Genomic DNA, 25,703 nt, shown 5'->3' on the forward strand with positions numbered 1-25,703 from the left:
GGGAAGCCGGGTAGAATTAATGGTTAAGAGAGAAGAAGGAACTGGCCCGTTAGAACCAGATGGTCCAGTGAAAGAGGAACAAGGAGTGGGCTGGGTCGGAGAGGAAAGGATATAGCAGAGGGAATTGGCCCATTAAAACTAGATGGGCCATCCAAATAGGGACAGTTGGGCCAGGCTACAAAGGGAATCGATAAAGGGGGGACCACAACATTGGAAGGGGGAGTCAAGGAGGGAGAAGGCGAAAGGGATAAAAATCTTTTAGTTGTCAATTTGAGAAAGGAAGATATCTCGAGGTGTAAGAGTTAGAAACTAGGTATGGATTGATTGTAACAAGGAAGGTGTGAGATTTTGGAAGGGAAGAAGAAGAAGAAGAAGAAGAGATAGGAAGGAAATCGTGGAGTGTTAGGAGATGCTTCTCCTAACACCTATTTACTTTATTAATAAACTCTTAGGAATTACAAAAGCCTCCCTGGGGAGGTAAAAGATAAAAAGAACCAAAAAGATAAAATTACAACTCAATGGGACTTATAATAAAAACAGAGACCAATGTACCCCTAATACATAAAGTCTAACACTCCCCCTCAAGCTAAAGAATAAATGTCATACATTCCCAGCTTGCATGGGAGAGTACTGAACTGGTTCGGAATGAGACCCTTGGTGAAAATGTCTGCCAGTTGATCACTGGTCTTCACAAATGGAGTACAAATGCAACCTGAATCCAACTTCTCTTTGATGAAGTGCCTATCAACCTCAATGTGTTTTATTCGGTCATGTTGCACGGGGTTATGAGCAATACTTATAGCAGCCTTGTTATCACAGTAGAGCCACATAGGTCCCTCATGGTCAAACCCCAATTCTTGAACCAATTGCCTCAACCATATGAGCTCATGCACCCCATGAGCCATGGCTCTAAATTCAGCCTCCGCACTGGATCTAGCAACAACTGGTTGCTTCTTACTTCCATAGTTGTCATGGCGTCGCCATGGCGCTGGAGAGGGCTGCATGGCGACCTACGCCATGGCGACCCTCTTTGATTTCTTCTTCCTGACTCTCTTTCCCTCTTCGATTTCTTCTTCCTGTCTTCGATTTCTTCTTCCCTCTTCGATTTCTTCTTTCCCTCTTCAATTTCTTTCGATTTCTTCTTCGATTTCTTCTTCTGTCTTCTTTCCCTCTTCGATTTCTTTCGATTTCTTCTTTCCCTCTTCGATTTCTTCTTCGATTTCTGAATTTTCTTCTTAAAACTTGAGAAACAATAGAAAAAATAAAACATGGCTTGAGTATACATCTATTAACACATTAAAAATAGAAAAAAAAAAATAAAACATGGTCGACATGCTGCGCCATGGCAACGCCATGGCGGGCGACATGTCGATATATCGGCGTGACACCCCTCCACCGACTTGGATCGCCGTAGCGCGTGACAACTATGCTTACTTCTCCATGTAACAAGATTACCACCCACAAGGGTATAGTAACCGGATGTAGATCGTCTGTCAGTAATAGAACCAACCCAATTTGCATCAGTGTAGCCTTCTATCCTCAAATGACTATGTCTGGCATATAGAAGGCCTTTTCCTAGAGAGGATTTCAAGTACCTGATGATGCGATAGAAAGCATCTAGGTGTCCACTTTTGGGAGCATGCATGAACCGACTTATTACTCCAATTGCATAACTGATGTCTGGCCGAGTCAAGGAGAGGGAGAGATCAATTTCCCAACCAACCTTTAGTATTTCCCTGCATCTACAAAAGGAGAACCACAATCTTCACTAAGTTTGTGATTCTAATCAATTGGGGAGTTAGCTGGTTTACATCCTAACATTCCTGTCTCTTTCAATAGGTCTAGAACAAACTTCCGCTGGCAAATATTGATCTCTTTCTTTGGAGAGAAAATGCCTTCGGGAAGAGGGATGGTAGCACTTATACCCCTTGGTAGAGGAGGAATAACTGAGGAAAAGGCATGTGAGTGCCTAGGGGTCAAGCTTAGTCCTAGCAGATTTATTGACATGGACATAGCAGACACACCCAAATACCTTGGGAGGAAGAGGAAAGGCAGAGGTTTAAGGAAGAAGAGTTCCCAGGGGGGATTTGGAGCCAAGAGCAGTGTTGGCATCCGATTGATAAGGAGGCAGCAACAAGAAGAGCATCAAACCAAAAGGTCTTGGGGTCATGCATGCTAAACAGAAGACTCCTAGTAACCTCTAACAGATTGCGGTTTTTTCTCTCCGCCACTCCATTCTGTTGAGGTGTATCAACACATGCAATTTGGTGGATAATGCCATTATCAATGAAAAACTATTGGAGCCCCCCCCATACATGTGCTCCCCCCCTTTATTGGAACGAACTCTCTGGATACGGGTACCAAATTGAGTAAAAATTAACTAACAGAAATTCTTGAAAGCATCATAAACATCACTCTTTTGCTTCATTCAAAAGGTCCAAGTAGTCCGGGAATAGTCATCAACAAATGAAACAAAATAATGATATCCAGACAAAGAGGTAGTGGGAGCTGGTCCCCAAACATCAGAATGCACAATATTAAAAGGAACAGTGGATCTATTACCATGATAGGGATAAGATGTGCGACAATGTTTAGCAAAAATACATGAGAAGAAGAAAAAGAAGTAAACAAGTGAGGCAACTGTTTTCTCATAACAACAAAAGATGGGTGGCCTAAATGTTGATGCCAGAGCATCACAGAATCCACAGTACTCCTGTCAGTCTGGCCACAAGCATAGGACTGAGCAGTATGCAAAACGGGCAACACAGGTGCCTAGGGCTCAAGCAAGTAGAGTCACTTCTCCTCACGTCCACTGCCAATAACCCTCTTCGTCACCAAATCCTGAAAGAGACACTGAGAAGGAAAGAAAGTGACACAACAGTTCAGGGATTTGGTTAGATGACTCACAGATAGCAGGTTAGTGGCAAAATTAGGGACATGAAGGACATAATAAAGAGAAATAGAAGAAGTGACTCGAACATTACCCTTACCAGAGATCGAGGAAAGAGAACCATCTGCAACTCTAACCTTATCTCTACCAAAGCAAATAGAGTAAGAGTCATAACACTGAGACATACCAGTTATATGATCGATGGCACCAGAGTCAATGACCCAGACAGGAGCAGTGGAGGGAGTAGATGTAGAGGCTTGCAAGGCTGAGGCTAAATTTGGCTCTGTAGGATCAGTAGAAGAATGGCCAAGTCGGGACATCATCCGACTTAATGCTGCAATATCCTCTCTAGAGAGAGAATCAGGATCAGTCTGAGGTTCAGGCGACTTAGTATCAGCTGTCACAGAATGGGCTCTTGCTCCCCCTCGCCTACCACCTCGGGTACCAGATGATCCACCACGTACACTAGGAGAGCCGCCCATGATAAACCCAACATCTGTCCTTAGTATGCCCCAACTTTCCACAGTGGCCACATTTAAATCTGTCTCGGTGATCTCCTCGGGTTGGCCCTTGGCCTCTCCCTCCACCTCTCCAGTCTTGGTGGGAACTAGAAACTAAAGCAGATCTCTCCAATGAGGGAGCAGTGTCCATGGATCCTCTTCTAGTTTTCTCACTTTGCAAGTGGCTACATACTTCATCCAGAGATGGAAGAGGGGACCTCCCTAAGATTTGCAAGCGAAGAGGCTCATACTCTGGGTTAAGGCCACCAAGCAAATAATGAAGGGCAATAAAGAGAATTAGGAAAAGTTAATGCTTGGATGTCTAAGACTGACCCCAAGCTCTATATTTATAATAATCCAAAACATTACATGGACAGAATTGCCCTTACATACTAGAATGAATAATTAAGATCAATAAAGAGGTAAAAAGACCAGAATACCCCCACGGTATTATGGTGTACATAATTCAACACTCCCCCTCAAGTTGGAGCAAATATGTCAGTTATGCCCAACTTGACTAGAATAGGATAGAACAGCTTCCCAGACAATCCCTTGGTAGAACCATCACCAGAAGGGGAAGAACCAGCAGTCATAGGAACAGCCGTGGAAGCAGTCTAGAGAGTTGATCTCTCAGTAGATAGAGGATGGAGCATGGCAGCCCTACGGTTCTCTTCAGAGGAGACCAAGGCATAGGACTGTTCAAGTGTGGGAAAAGGAGAGTGGCCCAACACTTAAACTCTAATCTGGTCATAATCCACATTTAATCTAGCCAAGAAGTCATAAACCCGTATCTTGTCAACATGCTTCTTGTAAGAGGCAATATCACTAGGAGTGGAAGGATGGAAATCAGAAAAATGGTCCAACTGTTGCCAAAGGCTGTGAAGAGTAGCATAGTACTTGGAGACAGTCAATTCCTCCTGAGTGGTATGAAGGACCTTCTTCCAGAGTTCATAAACCTGGGCATCATTGCCAAGCTGTCCATATGTTTCCTTGCAGGCAGACCATATCTGGGCAGCATTATCAAGAAGAAGAAATCCACCCACAAGGTCTGATTGCATGGAGCCAATCAGATAAGACATAAGAATACCATTATTGGAGATCCACCTGGTCAGAGAAGGGCCAGCTTCAGTTGCCATAACAGTAGTGCCATCAATATGGCCAGTAAGCCCACGGTCAGCAATGGCAAAGTAGGCAGAGCGAGACCATATTTGGTAATTTCTCCCATCCAGTTTGATAGGTTTAGGAAGAAGATCACAGGGTTCATTCCTACTGTACATATCAGCAGCAAAAGTGCTAGTAGAGACTTTAGAGTCACCCATTATGCAGCAGAAAAAAAAAAAATCGTAGAGATGGGCTGTGGTGATGAGAAACCCAATAAAAACCCCAAGATAATGGCTGAAAATTGGAGGGGAGACCTCTTTAAATATAGGAAGAGTTGTCTCAAAAAACCAGCAGCATTTGATTGAGAAAACCTTGAGATCGACTTTTTCAGAGTTTTGAAACAAACCTTGATTTTGGTGAAATCGATGGAGGGCTGATTGCAGACAAAAAACCACCAGATAGAGCTGAAACTTGGATCAAGTGTGCTTCTAATAGGACTGAAGTACTCCTCCAAAAACCAGCCGCAATGGAAACCTGAAACTCCTAGATCGATATTTGTCAGGGTTTTGAGAAAACCCTGAGTTGGTGAAAAGAAATCGATCTAGGAGGTCTTCAATTCTGTTGGAGATAGGAACTGATCCAAAGAAGTAAACACTGCCACAGTTCTTGAGTCTTCAATGAGGTAGATTGGTCCCTTGGAAAGAAGTGGAAGCAATCCAAAAAAAACTGAAGAAGCAAATATCGCAGGCTGCAACTGGAGTTGGAACTTGTCCCTATCGATCAAAAAAACCTTATCATAGGATGAGGTAAAGGAGGGCAGCAACTGGATCTATCGATCACCTCATCAGTGCTGCCCTAGTGGGGGGAGAATGATGGAGAGAGAAGATCAAAATAGAAGAGGGGGGTGGGAAGAAGAGATCGAGAGTGAAAAGGAGAAGAGGGAAATTGAGAATGGAAAAAAAATTCCCTAATTCAAACCTGCTCTGATGCCATGTTGAGAGATTAAAATTAAGAAAAGTTAATGCTTGGATGTCTAAGACTGACCCCAAGCTCTATATTTATAATAATTCAAAACATTACATGGACAGAATTGCCCTTACATACTAGAATGAATAGTGAAGAGCAATAAGAAGTAAAAAGACCAGAATACCCCCACGGTATTCTGGTGTGCATAATTCAACAATAAGGATCCTCTTCTTTTCTTGTTTCCTGTAGACCTTGGCCTCATCATCAGAATTGGACAGCTGGAGATTGTCGTAGTGATCATATTCCTCCCACAAGCTAATAACAGTGTTATAGTAGTCAGATATGCTCCGATCACCTTGTTTCATATGGAAAATTTTTTGGAGGATTTGATACACCTTGGCTGAATCACCAACTCTATCATAAACTTTGGAAACACTGTCCCAAATATCCACGCAGTTTCCTTACTCATAAATCTCCTACCTATCTCAGGTTTCATGGAGAATATCAGCCAGGTCATAACAGTGGAGTTCTCAGTCTCCTACTTTAGATAGTCTGAATCAATAGGAGCAGGTGCCTTGATGGAGCCAGTAATAGACCCCAACTTTCCCCTACTGCGCAAGGACAACTTCACGGAATAGGACCAATCCAAGTAATTGCTATTGTCAAGCTTCACAATGGAAAGTAGGGTGTTGGGGTTATCAAAAGAGGTCATGGTGGATAAAGCACCACTTAAGCTGCCACTAGAAGCTCCCAAAGATCCACTGACACTGGAGTCATTCCCAAACATGGTAGACATAATGCCAAACACTTCAAAGAAGCTCAATATAAGGTCTTGCACAAATGGGGAGTAAAACTCTACCCAAATAGAAGTAAACCAGCAAACAAATAACAATCAGAGAGCAAAAAACTCTACCCAACCAGTTTCAGCTGCACACAAACATAAAGCAAATCCTAATGAAAGCCCAAGTAAACAGTTCATGGGTACCTCCAGTTCAATCCACACCAATCAAGGTCCAAGAAGTTGAAACACTCAACAAACAACCTTCATACCACTCATTACAGCCAATAAAACTCAATCATGGCTGAAAAAACAGAGTCTGGCGGTACTTGGGCAGCAGCAAAGAGTTGAGTTATGTAAACCGATAAGGGTATTTTGGGTATTTTTTTCCCCATAGCTAGTAGAGTCGGCTATGTAGGGATTTATTTGTAATTTTCTCCACTCCTTGAAAGTTATAAATAAATTGCTCGGTGATCACATGGATCATTCAAGCCATTCACTCAATACAGTTTTGTTAACATATTCTTATGTTTCTGTTTTAGTTTCCGTATTGGTTTGTGACTTGAGTTGTACTCCAAGTAGGAGTTCTACTTGGACTCTATTTTCTGTAACTAAACATTAAAAAAAAGGTTGCCTGTCCACGATAGATACAAGCTGAGTCTATCGTGGTTCAGCACATCCCCCTCTCTCTCTCTCAGTTGTCTTCTTCCTCTACAATTCCTAGTTTGTTAGGCTAGGTTTCGCTACATGTATATTCATTCGTCTCCAAGCTTGGAAATTGGAACAAATAAATTCCATTTGATTAAAATTCAGAACTTTAGCATGCGTATCTCCCAAGTGTCAACTGGTTCTGTGCTGTGTAGGAAGCGAAGGAGTGGATACTCTTTTCTGATCACTTTCTCATGAACAAAAAAACAATTAACACCTATAGATTTGGTCTTTATATAATATCAATATCATTCACTGTGAAAGCACCTGCATGATTATCAAAACTTCAAAATAACATCATAAGACTCTTCACCTTGAAACCCAACTAATCTGGAAGTTAGAACTTCCAAATTTGTTCATCTCTGGTGTGAATGTCCAATTGTCAGCCTCTGCACTTCAATATACCATTTTTTCTTTCCCTTTCTGTGACAAGGTTAGCCCAACAAAACTGCAACAACCAGTCATTAACCTCCTCTTGGAAGATGAATCAGCTCAGTCCGCATTGATATATCTCTTACTAGTGAGTCCGTTGAACTTGTGCAATTTCCCTTGACCTGGGCTTCCTTAAGATACTTAGTATTGATATAACAGCATCCCAATGTGGCACACCTGGTTATTGCATGAATTTTATAGGCAATGTCTAGCCACCAATCTTTGATATCTCCCTGGATTATCAAAAGTTCCCCCAACATCTACTTCAAGTTTTGTGGTTATTTTCCATGGGTGTGACTCATGAATTTGACCCAAGCATCCGCATCTCCTTAAGTAAGTCTATCACTTGTTCTTTATGACGACTTGATGAAATGTTTTGAACTTGCTACCTCAATGTTGAATGAAATACCTCAACTCAAATTTCTTTATAGGCTTTAGACATTTATAAGTTCAAGGAAATAGAAGCCTCATTCATCTCTCCTCCCCCCCCCCCCCCCAGTTGACCACTAAGTCTTGATTCAATAGCAAAATGAAGGACTTTGCCAAAGAGTTGAGGTTTGCCAGTAGTTTTGGTTCTCAGGCAAAAGGGGCGAAATCTTGAAAATTTTCAAAATGAGTTGAAATTTCACCGGAATGAGTCAAAATGACCGAAATTTTGGTCCAAATCTGGTATGTCTGCAGACTCGATCCCTGTTTCATTTTGATTCTTCTCGAAAATGAAATATTTCATAAAATTTCAGTCGAAACTTGGGTTATTATTTTGTTATCCATTTGCATCGAGTCCTTTTTCTTGTTGTTTCTTCTTTTAGTTTCATTCCTTTGTTTTCCCTGTGAATTCAGTTTTATTTAATTCTAGATAGAATGGTAAGTCATAGAACTTGACATCACTGATTTAACCTTTGCAGGTTCTTGGTTCGGTTGGGCACCCACTTCGAGATACAGAGGTCAAAGTTGTAGATTCTGAAACTGATGAAATTCTACCTTCTGGTTCAAAGGGCATCATTAAGGTTAGAGGGCCGCAGGTGATGAAGGGTTATTTTAAGGTATTTTCTTTAATTTCATTTCAGTTTCCTTTATTGCATAGATACTTCTGCAAATAGATTACATGGTTGTATACTGAAATGTTTGTCTCTATCTATATCTCAAGCAAATTTTATCTGATTGCATGTCCATGTGAATCTTCTTCCTTGTGTTGGTTGGCTTTGTTTTCTTACAAAAAAATATGTTCAATCCCCTTATCAGATTTTAGCTTATGCCTAAGATAATTAAATTTGTGATTGTCTGAATGATACCTCTATAGGTTTATCTAAATTATGTAACCTTCTTTTGATTACTCCTTGTCTTATTCCCAAAAGTTTTTTAATTCAGCTAAAAAAGGGTTTTCAAAATTATTTGAAAGTGACTTACCATTATGTCATTTTCAAGAGTTGTCATTGTCTTGCACGCCTTTCAAGTACACATGTGAAATGACAGATTTTACCCTCATTACAAATTATTTAACACCCCTACCTTAAGGGGTGTCAATAAGAACTCCCATTAAATTATGAAGTTATGGTTAATTTGATTCCTAGTACAGGGGCACTCAATTGAGCCCTTATAATAGAATTGGTATCTATTCTAGTAATATATTATCTGCCTTTTCTTTCGGACTACTTTGCTTGATTAGTCTTTCATTTCACTAAACTCCCCGGATAAAATTGTTGGTCACACCATTTCACGAATAATTTTTAGCGTAGGACCTTAGAATCAACTGAACACATGGAAGGAGCTAATAATTCATTGCAGGGAGTAATGGGATTAACCAGAGCCTGATGAATGCTCTGTAGCCATGCAACAAGCAGAATGGCAGAGATGAAATTTCTGTTCGCTTTTGAGCCTTGATCCTTTCAGCAACTGGGTAAAACCAATTTTTAGATGGTGATTCCTGGCAAAGTCTGCCAGTCTTTTTCCTGGGTTAGTTGGCTACGTCATGTCAACATGTCTTGCATTTTATTCAATTCTAGTTCAAACATTTGTAACTCAACCTGGATTATTTCCTCATGGACCTGATGGCAATGCTTCTCTCAATGCACATATTCTGAAGTGTTAAAGAGTAGATTGGATCAGGATAGTCTGGATTTTTCCAATCCAACATGGATCTGACAAAATCTGATTTGAATCATTGTATGGATCTGACAAAACCCAATTTGAATCATTGTGCTACAACATATAGTATGGTGGACTACATTTATGCTGCCTAAAAGTGGGCAAGCAACTGATGGATTTGATTTACTAACTATATGGGGCTGAATATGAGACTGGCTTTGATTGACAGTCAAAGAAATATGGTTTGAGAGGCCTCTGGATACATGTAGAAGGTCAACAGTATATACATTTGTAGAATGAATATGAGATGGTCTGCTGATTGGTAGACTATTTGTGAGTAGTACCATTGATGGGGAATGTAGAGAAATTATAACTAGAAAGAGAATTCAGAGGAGAGTGTACGGAAGAAATAGAAATTATCTTCTTGGATATCCTCAAAGGATGGGAAGAGGGGACTTGGGGGATCCAGCTTTAAGGAAATTTCTAGAGATCCACCAGTAAAAGAAACTAAATTTCATCCATTCACAATAGAGCCTCATAGGTGCCTCAATGTCAAACCCCAACTCATGAACCAGCTTCTCAACCATAGGAGTTCACATACTCCATGAGCCATAGCCCGAAACTCTGCCTCTGCATTGGATCAGGCCACTACAGACCGTTTTTTGCTCCTCCATGTAACCAGTTTACCACCCACAAACGTACACTAGCCTGATGTAGTTCTTCTCTTAGGGCGTCTTTGGTATAGTTTTTATTTTTTATTTTTCCCTTAAATAACATTTTTGGTTGTGTTTGGTATCGTTTATGGAGCCTATTTCTATTTAAAAAAGATTGAAACAAACCAACAACCAAAAAGAGAGTTGTTTATGGTTTTTCATTGAAAATCACTTTTGACTATTTATGCGAATGAGTACGTGCTCATAGGTCTCAAAATTGAAGGGTAAGAGCGTCATTTCCTTGTTTAATTAGAAATATCAACCCTCCTTCTCCAACTTCTTCTTCTTCTTCCTCCTGCGACCCCATCCGTCACTTCCCATTCTTCTTATTTTTCCTGTAACTCCACCCGCCCCCTCATCTTCTTCCTGCGACCCTATTCGCCACTTCCCATTCTTCTTATTTTTCCTGCAACTACTCTTTCACCAAAATAAAAAAAAATAAAAAAAAATTGAAACTATTCTCCCTCTGAAATCTCTGGCAATCTAACGATACCAATGCCAAGATGAAGAATTCGTTCTTTGCCATAGATGAAGGGAAACTCAGTCCTGATTTTATTGTTTGTTTTTTTTTTTTGTGGGTCCTGCCATGGAGCAATTTATGCTTGTAATGATGAAATCCAAATGGCACCTTATCCCAATTTGCAAGATCGGTTTCTCTTCCTGGTTTGGGAAAGGAAAAAAAGTCTCTAGTTTGAGGTTATCGCACACACATACACTTATTTGCTGCAACCGTGGGTTGTAAAGAAAGGATCTACTTTAGCCTTGAACAAGGTATATGAGTCAAACTTGACAACTAGATTTGCCATGGAGGTAGTTTTCCTTCACCAAGGATGAATGAGTGTCAATAAAAATGAGATCTTGGGTGGAAATGAATAGTTCTAATTCAATTTTGATTTGCAGAAACCTTTCGGATCTGGATCTTAGGGGATTAAATCGCATATGGATGGGTGATCTAAACCCAAAATCCCAAAATGACATAAGGAAAATCCAAAGAGATTGATACCCAACAACTTGGTCCTGAGTTTATGCTTTGGGAAGGAAGATGGGTAAAGGTGACATCTCTCCACCCACCCACTTCAGAAAACTATTTTGCACATAGGTATGCCAAACATATTTCTTTGTCTACAATCTATTCTGTGTAGTGGTTACCAAACGATTTTTATGTTTTGACCAAAAATGGTTTTCACAAATGATTTTTGTTAAATAGGCAAAAATCAAAAATAAAAAGCATACCAAAGAGAGCCTTAGAAACTAAACCAGCCCAATCGGCATCCTCAAATGGTTGTACCTGGCATATAATAGTCCTTTCCCTAGGGAGGAATTCAAGTACCTGAGGATGCGATATATAGCATCCAAGTGCCCACTCTTGGGGGCATGCGTAAATTGGCTCACCACCCCAACTACATAGGTGATATTTGGGCGAGTCAAAGAGTTGTAGATCAACTTCCCCACTAGTCTCTGGTACTCCCCTGCATCAATAAGGGATGAACCATAGTCTTCTCTTAGCTTGTGATTCTGTTCAATAGGAGAGTTTGTTGGTTTGCACCCCAACATCCCTGTTACTTTCAACAAATCTAGCACAAACTTCCTTTAGTAGATATTAATTCCCTTCTTAGATCTTGACACTTAATCCCCAAGAAATACTTCAAGGATCCAAGATCTTTAATCTCAAACTATTGGCCCAAGTAGGACTTCAGTCTACTTATCTTAACCCTGTCATTTCCAATCACAACAGTGTCATCCACATAGACAATAAGGACTATGATAGTAGCATTACCTCGCTAGGTAAATAAAGTGTGGTCAGCTTGATTCTGGGAATACCAATTCTTCAGACTGGCATGTCTAAACCTCTCAAACCAAGCTTTTGGGGATTGTTTGAGGCCATTTAATGCCTTTTTAAGAGACACACTTTCTCTTCAGTTGAAGGGAACTTGAAGCCAGGTGGAGGTTTCATGTATACTTCCTCTTCTTGGTCACCATGGAGGAAGACATTTTTTACATCCAGCTGATACAATGGTCCATCTCTATTGGCTGCCAATGATAAGAGAACTCTTATCGAGTTGTGTTTAGCCACGGGAGCAAATGTCTTCTGATAATCAATCTCATATACTTGATTGTACCCTTTGGCCACCAACCTGGCCTTATATCTCTCAATAGTACCATCTGATCGGTACTTGATTATGTAGACCTAGCTACATCCGACTAAAACTCTCCCTCTGAAGATCAAACAATTTCTAAGTATAGTTCTTTTAAGTGCCATCATTTCCTCAGACATGGCTTCCTTCCACTTTGGGTCAAACATAGCTTTAATGACATTCTAGGGAAGGAAAGTGGAGGAAAGAGCAACAGAAAAAACAATTCCTGTAGGAGACATAGCATCATAGGAAACAAACTTGGATATAGTATTAGTGCAAGCTCTCTTTCCCTGTTGAATAGCAATGGGGAGATCTAAATCAGAACAAGGAGAAGAATGTTACCTGACTGAGGAAGGTGGATCTTAGGATGTGGATCCAATGAAGACTTTTGGTAGGTCTTCTTTCCCTCTCTTTGGTACACAAGCAACTCCTTATTATTACTAGAACTCCCTGAATTATCAACAACATCAACAACATCCACTTCTTTGTGTTTCCCAACATCAAACAGAAACTTAGGAATGAGTAAAGGTGAAGAAAGAGGGGTGACATCAGTAGCCTTTTCACTCATTTTTCTCCCCCTGAAGAGGATGCTGATGAGGAGTAAAGAAAGGTACAGATTCAAAGAAGGTGACATCTTTGGAGAGAAGCCGCCTCTTGGAAGAGGGATGATAATAATTATAGCCTTTTGTAGAGGAGGAATACCCAAGAAAAAGGCATTTGAGAGCCTTGGAGTCAAGTTTAGTCCAAGCAGACTTATTAACATGGACAAAACAGACACACCTAGACACATTGGGGGGGGGGAGAGAAAGCAGAAACCTGAGGAGACAAGGTTTTCAAAAGCGATTTGGAACCAAGGAGTTTAGTGGGCATGTGGTTGATTACGAAGGCAGCAGTAAGAAAGGCATCAAACTAAAAAATCTTAGGGACATGCATGCCAAATAGTAGACTCCTAGTGACTTCCAATAAATGACGATTCTTCCTCTCAACTACCCCATTCTATTGGGATATGTCAACACAAGCAAGTTGATGGATAATGTCATTATCGGTAAAAAAGTTTTGGAATCCACCATACATGTGTGCTCCCCCCCCCCCCTTTATCAGAATGAACAATTTTAATTTTAGTTTCAAATTGAGTTGAAGGCATCATAAACATCACTCTTATGCTTCATAAAAAAAAATCCAGGTGGACTGAGAATAATTAGCAACAAATGAAACAAAATAACGATAACCAAAACATAGTTCAAAATCTCACCGAGATCTCGAAAAACTTGAGAAACTCGAGCTGGTCGAGATTACATACTATACGAATTAAAAACTGCACAATTTCGAAAACCTCGGTCGATATTTCGGTAGTTTAGAATATCTAGCCGAAATATCGGCAAACTACTACAAAGCACTTTATAAAAGTGCACTAACTCGATTCTTATTTTGAGATTTTGAACTCTCTCATCAAAGAGTGTGCTATTTTGGTCTGGTGAAGGGGAAAAACTTGGTTTCTTCACTTTTTGGCCAAATCATCACTCTTTGCTACTGGGATACACTACGAAGAGATCGATTGCTTCCTATTCCTCCAGATTTTGCTACATTCAACCATTTCAGGTAAAGTTACTATTCACAAAATCTATTTTTTGAAAGAAAAAAATATGGCAAATACGTCATAGTTCATATCAGTAGGCAATCACTTGCTGGGAGTTGGGACTTGGGACTTGGGACTTGGGAGACTTTATGTATAATTGTTCACTGTACTTGGTAGTTGGTATTATTGACTTATTGTTGGGAGTTGGGACTTATGTTATGTATTATTGACTTATTGTCCACTGTAGTAACTAGTAAGTAATGTAGTTTGTAGTAGAAACTTGAAGTCTTTAACTATTTCTTTTCAAGATTATGTGTCTTCATCAATTATTGCATTACCTGTTTTCTTTCAAACAATGTGTAGAATAGTCAATATTACATTAAGGATTCGGCCTTTACTGCCAACCAAGGGTGCAAATCCAAAACACCAAATTGGGTGTTTTTTTTCTTCAATTTGAACCTTTAAATATGTTTATTAAGCCTATAACAAGCTTCCCTTAAAGTTTTGGAGCCAACTATGGCCATTTGCCCACCGAAACATAGTTCTGAATAAAATGCATTGTCTTGTCGAGATCTCATGAGATTTTGAAAAACTAGACCTAGTCGAGACGGCTGTGCGAGACGAGTTTTCAAACTCTGAACCAAACAAAGAAGTAGTAGGAGCAAGTCCCCAAACATCAGAATGCACTATGAAAGGAACAGTGGATCTATTACCATGATATGGATAAGAAGAACGACAATGTCTGGCAAACATACATGGTTTACACTGAAAACCATGGGAAGAAAAAAAATGAAGAAAACAAGTGTGGCAATTTTTTTTTCATAACAACAAAAGAAGGATGATCTAAACGTTGATGCCAAAGTGTCACAAGATCCACAGTACTGCTGTCAGTACGTCCACACATAGGACTGAGCTGTAGACATAACAGGTGTGCGGTGTTCAAGAAGGTAGAGTCCTTTCTCCTCACATTCACTGCCACTAATCTTCTTCGTCACCAAATCCTGAAAAAGACAATGAGAAGGGAAAAAGGTGACACAACAATTCAAAGATTTGGTTAAGTGTCTCACAGATAAGAGATTAGTGGCAAAGTTAGGGACGTGAAGAACAGAGTTAAGGGAAATAGAAGAAGTAACATGGACATTGCCCTTACCAAAAATGGAGGAAAGGGAGCCATCAGCGACTCTAACCTTATCCCTACCATAACAGAATAGGAATCATAACACCGGGACATACCGGTCATATGATCAGTGGCGCCATAGTCAACAACCCAAGAAGGAGAAGTGGAAGGAGCCGATGTGGAGACCTGCAAAGCTGAAGCCGAAGAGCCTGGCATTGTAAATGTATAAGGAGAGCCTCCCAACTATGACATGAACCTGCAAAAAGCTGCAATATACTCCCTAGTAAGAGAACTGTGGTCTATCTACAGGCCAAATGAATACCTCACAGGTTTAGTCTCAGCCATCACTGTATGGGCCCTAGCTCCCCCTCTCCTGCCACCATGCATATTAGTGGGACTGTCGCGCGTTCCAAGGAAACAACCATGGAGTGCCCAACGCCTGTCTCTAATGTGTCCAGATTTCCCACAATGATCACATTAGAGTCTATTTTTGTCATCTCCATAGGGTGGCCCTTGACCTCTTCCTCTACCACACCAATCTCTGTACGAGCTAGAGGTAAGGGCAGGCCGCTCAAGAGATGGTACAATTTCCATTGCTACCGGGTCTCCTTACTTTATAGGTAGCTACAAACCTCATCTAAGGAAGGGGAGTCTGGCCTAAAATTTGTACCCGAATTGGTTCATATTCTAGATTCATCCCACCAAGGAGAATTAGAACACACTCCTTCTCAAGTGTTCGATATACCTTTGCCTCATCCTTTGGATTGGATAGTTGGAGGTCCCTATAATGGTCATACTCCTCCCGAAGACCAATAACAGTGTTATAATATTAAGAAATTGTCCTGTACCTCAGCTTTATTGTGATGATCTTCTAGAGAAGTTGGTAAACCTTAGCCAAGTCACCCACTCGGTCAAATGTATCCTTGGCAATCTGCTTTCTCATAAACCTCCTACTGATCTCAGGATTCATAGAGAAGATCAACCAAGTCATAACTATGGAGTTCTCAATCTCCCATTTCTGATACACTAAATCACTTGAGTCAGTAGCCTTAATGGTACCTGTAATGTACCCCAACTTCCCCCTACTTCACAGGGAAAGCTTCACAGAATGGGCCCCGTCCAAGTAGCTGGCATTGTCCTACTTGACAATGGAAATTTGGGTGTTGGGATGCTCAAAGGCAATCTGAGTAGAATGGGAACCACTCGAACCAACAACTCTTTTCTTCTCTAGCCGAGACAATGAGGGGGTTGTAAAGGGCCCTTAGGCGATCGAAATTAGTCCTATCTTATCTCCAACAACATTTGGACGAGAGAGAAGAACGTCAAAGGAAAAAAAAAACTGGCAGTAAAAGCTAGGAAGCTAGCCTTTGTCAATTTGGGCTTCAAACTTCTATTTCTTCACATTAGCCAATAATAAAATGGAAATTACATATCTACCCCTCAAGCTAATGTAAGATAGCTAAGAGAGGTAGAAAGGTAAACAAGTAAAAGAACAAGACAACATAATATATCCCAGTACCCAAAGTACCGTTATTACATGGACTCTAACTCTATCTTGAAACCTTTTGATTCTAGGGTTGATCTCCATAACTCCAACTTGGTATTAATCCCTGCTTTTGTCTCATCCACCAAAACAATATCATCCGCAAAAAGCATGTACCAAAGAACCTCCTCTTGACTGTCTCTAGTTAAGTCATCCATCGTAAGCGCAAACAAATAAGAACTTAAGACAGATCCTTGGTGTAACCCAATTGTAATTGGGATTCACTACTTTGACCCCCCACAGATTTTACGGTAGTCACAACTCACAACACCATCATATATATCTTTAATTATGTCCATATACTTGAAAACCTTCTCTTCCCTAATATATGCCAGATTCTCTCTCTTGGGACTCTATCATAGGTTTTCTCAAGGTCAATAAAGAATTAAAGATCATATGGAGATCCTTCTTGCCCTCTCTATATCTTTCCATGAGCCTCCTAAGTAAGAAAATAGCTTGTATATTAGTGGGGCCAGGTCAATCGGGTTGAGGGGGCATGGTGGCTTGGTTAAGAATTGCCTTGCTAGTTGAAGTTTTTAAGTTTCCTATGAAAGTAAAATAAATTCACTGTTCAGCTCCATTTTCAACAAAATTAACTATTGTTTCTGAAGCATATGGTGATAAACGCAATTTTAGAAGGTCCTATTTTTCCAATTCCCTACCGAGCTGATTGACTGACTCCTTACAGTGGCGGGTTCCTAAATAATATATTTTTAAAATGTTGCTTCAATATATGCCCCTGTTTTTACTGTTCTATATATTTATGGACATAATATTGCTCATGTTTGAATAGAATCCATCTGCTACAAAACAAGTCCTAGACAAGGATGGCTGGCTAAATACTGGTGATATTGGTTGGATTTCTCCCAATCATTCAAGAGGACGAAGTTGTCGTTGTGGGGGGGTGATTGTTCTTGAAGGACGTGCGAAGGATACTATAGTTCTTACAACAGGTATTTTATATATTATAGGACTATGGCATGATACAATCTTGTCAACAATTGAGTTTGGAGAAGTAATGATTTCTCCTTGCCTGATCATATTTATTTTTACATGTTAGAGTACTAACATCGCTAAACAGCTGAACTAGCATTTCATTTTTAATGCTAGTTGTGCATGGTTTCAAATGTTAATAATTGCTACAGATCTAACTGGCACTTATCAGTATAAAATGATGTTCGAAAACCTTAAAAAATACAGTGATCAATAAGAATGCTTCTCTGTTAATACCACTTACTGTCAAAAGAGTCACATTTAAAGGTTGTACAAATCAAAATGCTTATCAAACTGCAATGCTCTGTATTTTATCCCAAAATTGTTTAGCTTGGAAGCCTTTGAGTTGTCTGGGATTTACATTTCACTCTTTTAGTGTTATCTGCCTGATTGCTTTCTCTTTATGATTTGGTGATTTGTTTTGTTGCCTTGAGACTCATTGGTTTATAATTTGCATGCTGTAACATTGTAAATAACCTAATAGTTGATGATAATGTGCATCTCATCCTCATTTTATTATTGGCAATGTTTAGTGTATATAAGAGTATATTTTAGTGCTGTTCTGACATTGTATTGGTTTCGTTTCTGCGATCTTGTAATCTATTTGAAGAAGGTCCTTTGGGAACTATGAATACAAGAGCTGTGAACTGCTACAGAAATGTAACGAGCGATTGAATTTTACTGGTACAATTTTGGGAGTCATGTAGTGCCTTACCTATCTGTGTTATTCAAAGTTTGATGAATGATGAGGGACAGTTATTTTATACTTCACCTCTGCCTGGTGAACTGTAATGCTTTGCCACATGCAACGTGGTATCACAATGGTCGGTCCATGTGAAAGAGGACCCCGCACCCATCTCACTGGAAAATTTTTGACCCCAAATGATCAGCAGAGGAAGTGCCTTGAATTACAAAGATGTCATTTTATGTTTATATTCATATCTGTCCTGTGGAAATTATATAATTTTTTGAAACTTTGATCCAAGCTTTGTAACTTCCTCACTTATTGTGCGCTGACATTTAGCAGTCAGATGGGTGTGGGATCCTCTATTACATGGACCCACCCACTGCCATGTGGCTGGTGCTTTAATGTAGAAGTTTAATAGTAATGAAGAGTGAAAGAACCTGTACCAAAAAGTCAAAAACCTCTCTTAAAATTACTGTTGATCCTAAAGCTAACACAAATTCCTATTGTACTGTTATAATTTTCCTTTTTTCTTTAACTATTAAAAACAAATTATGCAATCTCAATAAAGAAGTGTGGTAGGTACCTCATGAGATGCATTTTGAACCACAAGTACCACAACAATCATCAGTAATTTTGAGGTGTTGTGCCATCCACGTGAAAAAATAATGTTCCTGGGTCATGCCTTTAACTGTGTGTGACAAGATCTAAGATTCCTTGAGAGGGATTTTTTATTAATGTAACAATTTTGTTTATTAAAAAATAGAGGGTAGAACAGCTAGTAATACAACAACAATTATAGCATCATGCCCTCATTCCTGGATACATGAATGACTCAAGTATAACTGAATGCTGAACCCTTGTGGATGAATATCAGTCCCAAAACAAAGCTGGCGGTTAATTACCACCTGCTTTCCAAATCATCAGCTACCTCATTAGCACTTCTTGACTTACTGAAACTTAACTTATTATTGAGCAATCATGTAACAAATGGGTCTAATGGTTGGTATGTCTTGCCATGGCTCCTCTTGAGGATGGTTCATCCACCTTATAATATTTGTTGAATCTCCTTCTATGGTGACCTAACTTAATCCTTTTGATTTGAGCATCCAACAATTATGCCCCTTGTTGAATTTCCCTCCTCTATTGGACCTGTAAAAGCTCCAACAACCGTACCATCCCATCTGCTCAACACAGTCCCTGTGCGGCTATGCCTGAGGGCCCTGGATTGCCTAACGAACAGCCATCCACATTAAACCTAAAAATATTTTCAGGTGGCAGCTGCCAAGTGATCATTGGCCTGTCCACCCTCTCTCTTGAGAAGATTAAAGGCCTCCAATTCTGAAAATAATTGATCAATGGAATGTTTTTGCAAAGCTTGTCCATTGTTTCCCAGCTTGTAACCCCATGCTGTGAATTCTGATTCCTAAATAGGCGAGGTTGAGGAACCCCAATTTAAGTCACCTGATGTGTAAATTAGATCCCATAAACCCAAACTAGCTTTGATTACAGTTTTCTACTGGAGGAAGATACACCTATTAGACATGAGTACCCCTTCATTTATTAAAACCATTCATATTTATGAATGGTTTTTCTGGTCTGTGCAGTCTAGAGGGTCTTTCTGGACTGAGTGTAAATACTGCCACATGGCATGCCAGATGGGGCTGAAATTTTGTGGATTGGTAGAACCGTTTCAGCCAAATGGAGTTGGCCAAGTGGAAAAACAGCATTGAAAAATCTAGGACTACAGAGAGGATGCTAGCCAATATAGGGGGTATATGATTGAACCTGAGTCTGAAATTTTATATGTGGCCAATCTAGACAATTTCCTAGATATCGAACGGTGTTAGAATCGTTGTATCACCCTTCCATCTGTTCCATGTGGCACAACTAGGTGTGCAATTCAGAGATACCCTCTAGGAGTAGACCTGAAAACCTCTTGCCAATTTGTTTTCTCTAGTTTCCTTGGGGTTCAACCCTAGTTTCAACCCAGGGAGGCCTAGGGTTGAAACCCAAAACCAGATCTGGGCACCTCTTGGTTTCGGGCCTGATCAAGAAACCGGCCTCAAAACCGAGATTTAGAACCTTGGTTTTGACTACTTGAAATGTGATTTGTAGATGCCCCCTGAGAGATTCTATTTTCATTCAAGTTCATTTGCATAGTAGTTTATACCTGAAAATCTGAAATTGTAAATTAGAGAAACTACATCCGAACCCTTTGTTGGACATGAATTCTTGTGTGAGCAACTTTATATCCGTCAGTGTAGCTGTGTCTATGAGTTTTCAATGGGTTTACAGTACGCTCATTTGGCCATGAAAATTTTATTTAACTCTTTGTATGGTGGTTGAACTATATATTCCCACTCCTAGCACACCTCTCTATCTGAAAAAAAAGAAAATAGATGTTTTCTGTCTTTGCTTTCTTTGCAGTTAGAGCGCATTTAACATAATAAACAGTTAGATAATGAAATTATGATTTATGTGTTTGATTTGTTTAGGATTGATTGTTGTGAATTTATTATAAGTTCTCTCTTTGCCTTATGTTCATTTTTCAGAAAGCTTGTTCAATTCTACCACCTTGAACTTTAGTTGATGTTTTTTTTTAAAAAAAAAATAGGTGAAAATGTCGAACCATCAGAAATTGAGGAAGCAGCTTTGCAGAGTAATCTAATTCAACAGATTGTTATTATTGGCCAGGTAAGATTAAATAGATCTTTTGTCTCAGGTTATTCTCAATCCCTATTCTCCTCAAAGGTAATTCTTAGGTATATTGGCTGTCATTGTCGTCATTTACGAATACTGAGTGTAATTTCTCTTTATTTTTGAGGCAGGATCAACGACGCCTGGGAGCTATAATTGTTCCAAATAAAGAAGAGATAGCGAAGAAGTTGTCTATTTTAGATGCTGATTCTTCTGAATTCAGTAAAGAGAAAATGACCAACCTTTTACGTACGGAGCTACAGACCTGGTAAGTCTCATCAGTCATTGAAGTATTTGCTAGTTATTGTTCCCACTGAGATTTCCCATATTTAACCCAACGCTTGTTAATTGTATGATTGACCTTGCCATAGTACAAACACTGACGTAAGGCTTGATCAGTGTTAACAAAACAGGAATTTCGTGAATGGCTTGAATGATCAATGAGATCAGTCAAGCTCTCTATTTATAATAATAATAATAAAAGAGATTACAAAGGGAAACACTGTTCACGATACTATTCACGACACTGTTCACGTGAACAGTGTCACAGCCCAAATTACAATCCTACCTTTGTTCAAAAGTACATAAATAAAGCATAAATAAAAAATCCAAAATACCCTTATAATATCGGGTAACACATCTCAACACTCCCCCTCAAGTTGGGGCATAGATATCACACATGCCCAACTTGACTAGACTAGGATAAAACAACTTCCCACTCAACCCTTTGGTGAAGACATCAGCCAGTTGATCTCCAGACTTCACAAAAGGAATACAAATCTGCCCACTCTCTAACTTCTCCTTGATGAAGTGCTCCCAATCTCCACATGTTTGGTACGGTCATGCTGCACTTTGGATTGTGGGCAATGCTAATTGCTTGCTTTGTTGTCACAAGACAACATCATTGGAAGATGAACAGAACCACGAATATCAAGGAGTAAACTCAAGCCACGATAACTCACATATGCCCCAGGGCCATAGCACGGAATTCAGCTTAGCAACTAGATCTTGCCACAACATTTTGCTTTTTACTCCGCCATGTGACTAGATTTCCTCCAACAAAAGTACAATAGTCGGAGGTAGATTTCCTATCAGGGTTACCACCACAGTCAGCATCTGTGTAAGCCTCAATGCGAAGATGGTCATGAGGAGACAAAAGGATCCCCTTTCCTGGAGCTGACTTCAAGTAATGGAGAATACGAAGAACAGCAGCCATGTGAGTGGAATAAGGATCATGCATGAACTGGCTCATAAGACTCACAACAATGGCAATATCTGGTCTGGTGTGGGAGAGATAAATTAGCTTGCCCACCAATCGTTGATATCTGCCCTTATCAACAGGTTCACCATCCTTCTCTTGCAGACGGGTAGTAGCTTCCAAGGGAGTGTCACAAGGATGACAACCAAGCAAACCAGTCTCTGATAGTAAATCTAGAACATACTTTCTCTGGGAGAGAAAGATGCCTTTTGGAGAACGGGCAACTTCAATCCCAAGAAAATATCTTAGCTGTCCTAGATCTTTTATGTCAAATTCCGTCCCAAGAAAGCCTTGGTGAGAAACTTCATCTCAGTATCATTACGATCACAACTATGTCATCAACATAAACTATGAGAAGAGTGACCTTTTCTCCCTTTCGCTTGATGAACAGAGTGTGATCAGCATGACTGTTTGTATCCACAGGAGACCATGGCTTTATGAAACCTACCAAACCATGCCCGTGGAGATTGCTTCAACCCATAGAGTACCCTTTTGAGCCTACAAACTTTCCCATGGGTCTTGTCGGAGGAAAACCCGGAGGAACATCCATATAAACCTCCTCTTCCAACTCCCTGAAGAAATGCATTTTTACATCCAAGCTCTGTAGGTCCGCCAAAGTTGAGACAAGCAGTAAGACCCGGACGTGTGCAACTTTGCAACGAGGGCTAATGTCTCCTGGTAGTCGATCCCATAAGTTTGAGTGAAGCCTCTGGCCACAAGCCTGGCTTTATATCTATCCACAATTCCATCTGACTTCTGCTTGACAACAAATACCCATTTGCACCCGACTGGTTTCTTACCCGAAGGAAGAACAACTAGCTCCCATGTCTCATTTTTAAGTAAGGCCGTCATTTCTTCCATCATGGTTGCTTTCCACTTTGGATCTTGATCGCCTCCTGCCATTTCGAGGAATAGAAAGCAGAGGAAAGAGAAGAAACAAATGCACGATAGGAAGGAGATAAAGCATCATAGGGAACAACATTGGAGATGGGGTGTTGGAGTGCGTGACCTAACGCCTTACGAACAGCGATAGGTAAGTCGAGGAAGGATCGACGGATGATGTAATAAGTGCGGATGCGGATCAAGTGCAGGCGATTGTGGAGGTGGTATGGTGGTGGTGGTAGTCTCAACTTGTCTGTGCTCTCCGGGTATATACCTTATCAACGAGGATTTGGGGTCTACGCTCCCCCTGAATAGGAGCACTATAGGAGCTGAAGTTCGAGAGGGCTCCCCCGAATAGAAGCCGGAAGAATAGCGGGCACTTCTTCAAAACCCGATCCTGCTCCCCCTGAAGAGGTGTCGGGAATAATATGACGAGGACTCATGGACGACAATATCCATGGAGACAAAAGTACGACGAGAAGGTGGATGGTAACACTTGTATCCTTTCTGGGTGGCAGAATAGCCCAGAAAAATACACCAAATGCTCTGTGGAGCAAATTTCCCATGAGGATGATGATTGCGGACATAGCCAACACAACCAAAAACTTTGGGGGGGAACCACAAAGGAGGAGGAACCCTGGAGGAGATCAACGGGGGAACGACCATCGAGGACACGGGTAGCACACGGTTGATGAGATAACGGCGGTAAGAATGGCATCACCCCAAGAGTGAGAAGGAACATGCCGTGCAAACATAATGGCCGGGCTACCTCAAGGAGATGTCTATTTTTCCTTTCAAGAACCCCATTCCGGCGGGTGTGTCAACACGGTGTCCGATGGACAATACCATGTCGCAGCCAAATAAAGTTGGAACCGACCACCTCCATGTACTCTCTGCCATTATCACTGCGTAAAATGCGCAAGGTGGCATTGAATTGGGTCTGAACCATACGATGAAATAACTGAAAACAGCAGAAGACCTCACTTTTATGGCTCATTATGTACACCAGTGCGCACGAGTATAACAATCAATAAACGAGACAAACCATCGATGACCGAAAGGGAAGTACAACGGCGGGCCCCACACATCGAATGAACCAAAGCAAAAGGAAACTCACTTCTTTTATTTAATGAAGAATAATTGGAACGAGTCTGTTTAGCCAAAACACAAGCCTCACATAAAAACTCATTCCTATTACAATGCTTAATCAAGCTCGGAAACAAAAGAGACAAAGTACTAAGGGATGGATGACCAAGTCGGCAGTGCCAGAGATGAAGGTCAGGGGACGAGGTGGACTGTAAATGATGAGCTGTAGAGGAAGCCGAATGCAAAGTAGAAGGCTGACCCGGGTCAAGTAAGTAGAGACCACCCTGCATCTTACCACCCCCAATCGTACGCCCCGTCTCCAGATCCTTTATGACACAATGAGAAGGGAAAAAAGTCAGTTTGCAGTTCAGATCTCTAGTTAGACTACTAATAGAGAGAAGGTTAGTAGAAAAGGACGGAACATGCAAAACAGATTTTAATGAAAGGGTAGGGGAGCAGCGTATGGAACCCTTCCCATTAATAGGAGAAAGGGAACCATTAGCTACTCGAACACTATCTTTGCCAGAAGATGGAGAATAAAGATGAAATACATGGGAGGAGCCAGTCATGTGGTCAGTGGCACCGGAATCTATAATCCAAGGACTGGATACAGCCGATGCACACAGACTACTGACTGGAGTACCTGAGGCAAAATTAGAACCAGGAGGGGCAGCAGGTGTAGATGCCGTAGTGGAGGCAACGGAAGAGGCCTGTAGCATGCGACGGAAAGCTAGGAGCTCATCCTGAGTAAGCCCAATGTCAGATGAAGGGGCAGCAGCAGCAGGAGTAGGAGAATCAGCCATATGAGCCTTGGGCTTAAACTTCCCACGGGCTTTCTTTTCCTCAAAATCAGCAGGCTTCCCATGGAGCTTCCAGCATTGAGCCTTAGTATGATAGAGCCTGTTGCAGTGTTCACACTTGACAGGACCTTTAGGGATAGCAGGACCACCATCAGTAGTGGTAAGAGAAGGAGTACTGGAAGCAACTTGCAAGGCGGAGCGATCAACAGTAGAGGAATGCAGCATAGCAGCCCGACGAGATTCCTCAATATGAACCAAGGCAAAGGCCTGTTCTAGGGATGGAAAAGGGGACTGCCCAAGTACTTGCACCCGAATAGGATCAAACTCCATATTTAGTCCAGCCAAAAAATCATAGACACGTATTTTGTCAACGTGTTTGGGATAGGCAGCCAGATCAGTAGCAGTAGAGGGCTGATAGTCGGAGTAATGATCCAATTGCTGCCACATGTTCTTGAGGGCAGCATAGTATTTGGAGACAGAGAGCTCCTGTTGGGTAGTGGCATTAGCCTTCTTTCTAATCTCATAGACCTGTGCATCATTCCCCGTGCGACCATAAGTCTCTTTGGCACCATTCTAGATATTATGGGTAGTGTCCGGTAGAAGAAAATTGTCTGAGATATCCCCTTGCATAGAATGGATCAAGTAGGACATCACCATCGCATCATTCGATAACCACTTGTTGAGCTGAGAACCCTCTTCCACTGGTTTAGTTGTTGTCCCAAGAAGATGGCCAGTGAGGCCACGGCCAGCTACTG

General features: G+C 40.8%; 1 protein-coding gene across 2 annotated transcripts in view; it reads left to right on the forward strand.

Moving 5' to 3' along the window:
* Nucleotides 1-25,703, forward strand: part of LOC122669445 (probable acyl-activating enzyme 16, chloroplastic) — a 78,613-nt gene that overhangs the window by 47,846 nt on the left and 5,064 nt on the right. For both annotated transcript variants that reach the window (XM_043866211.1, XM_043866212.1), the window contains 4 exons: nt 8,281-8,418; nt 17,338-17,497; nt 20,840-20,919; nt 21,054-21,190. In XM_043866211.1, the coding sequence (XP_043722146.1) occupies nt 8,281-8,418; nt 17,338-17,497; nt 20,840-20,919; nt 21,054-21,190 (515 nt within the window). The remainder of the gene's footprint in view (nt 1-8,280; nt 8,419-17,337; nt 17,498-20,839; nt 20,920-21,053; nt 21,191-25,703) is intronic.

Source organism: Telopea speciosissima, chromosome 7 (assembly GCF_018873765.1).
Source record: "Telopea speciosissima isolate NSW1024214 ecotype Mountain lineage chromosome 7, Tspe_v1, whole genome shotgun sequence".
NCBI classification, from domain to species: Eukaryota; Viridiplantae; Streptophyta; class Magnoliopsida; order Proteales; family Proteaceae; genus Telopea; species Telopea speciosissima.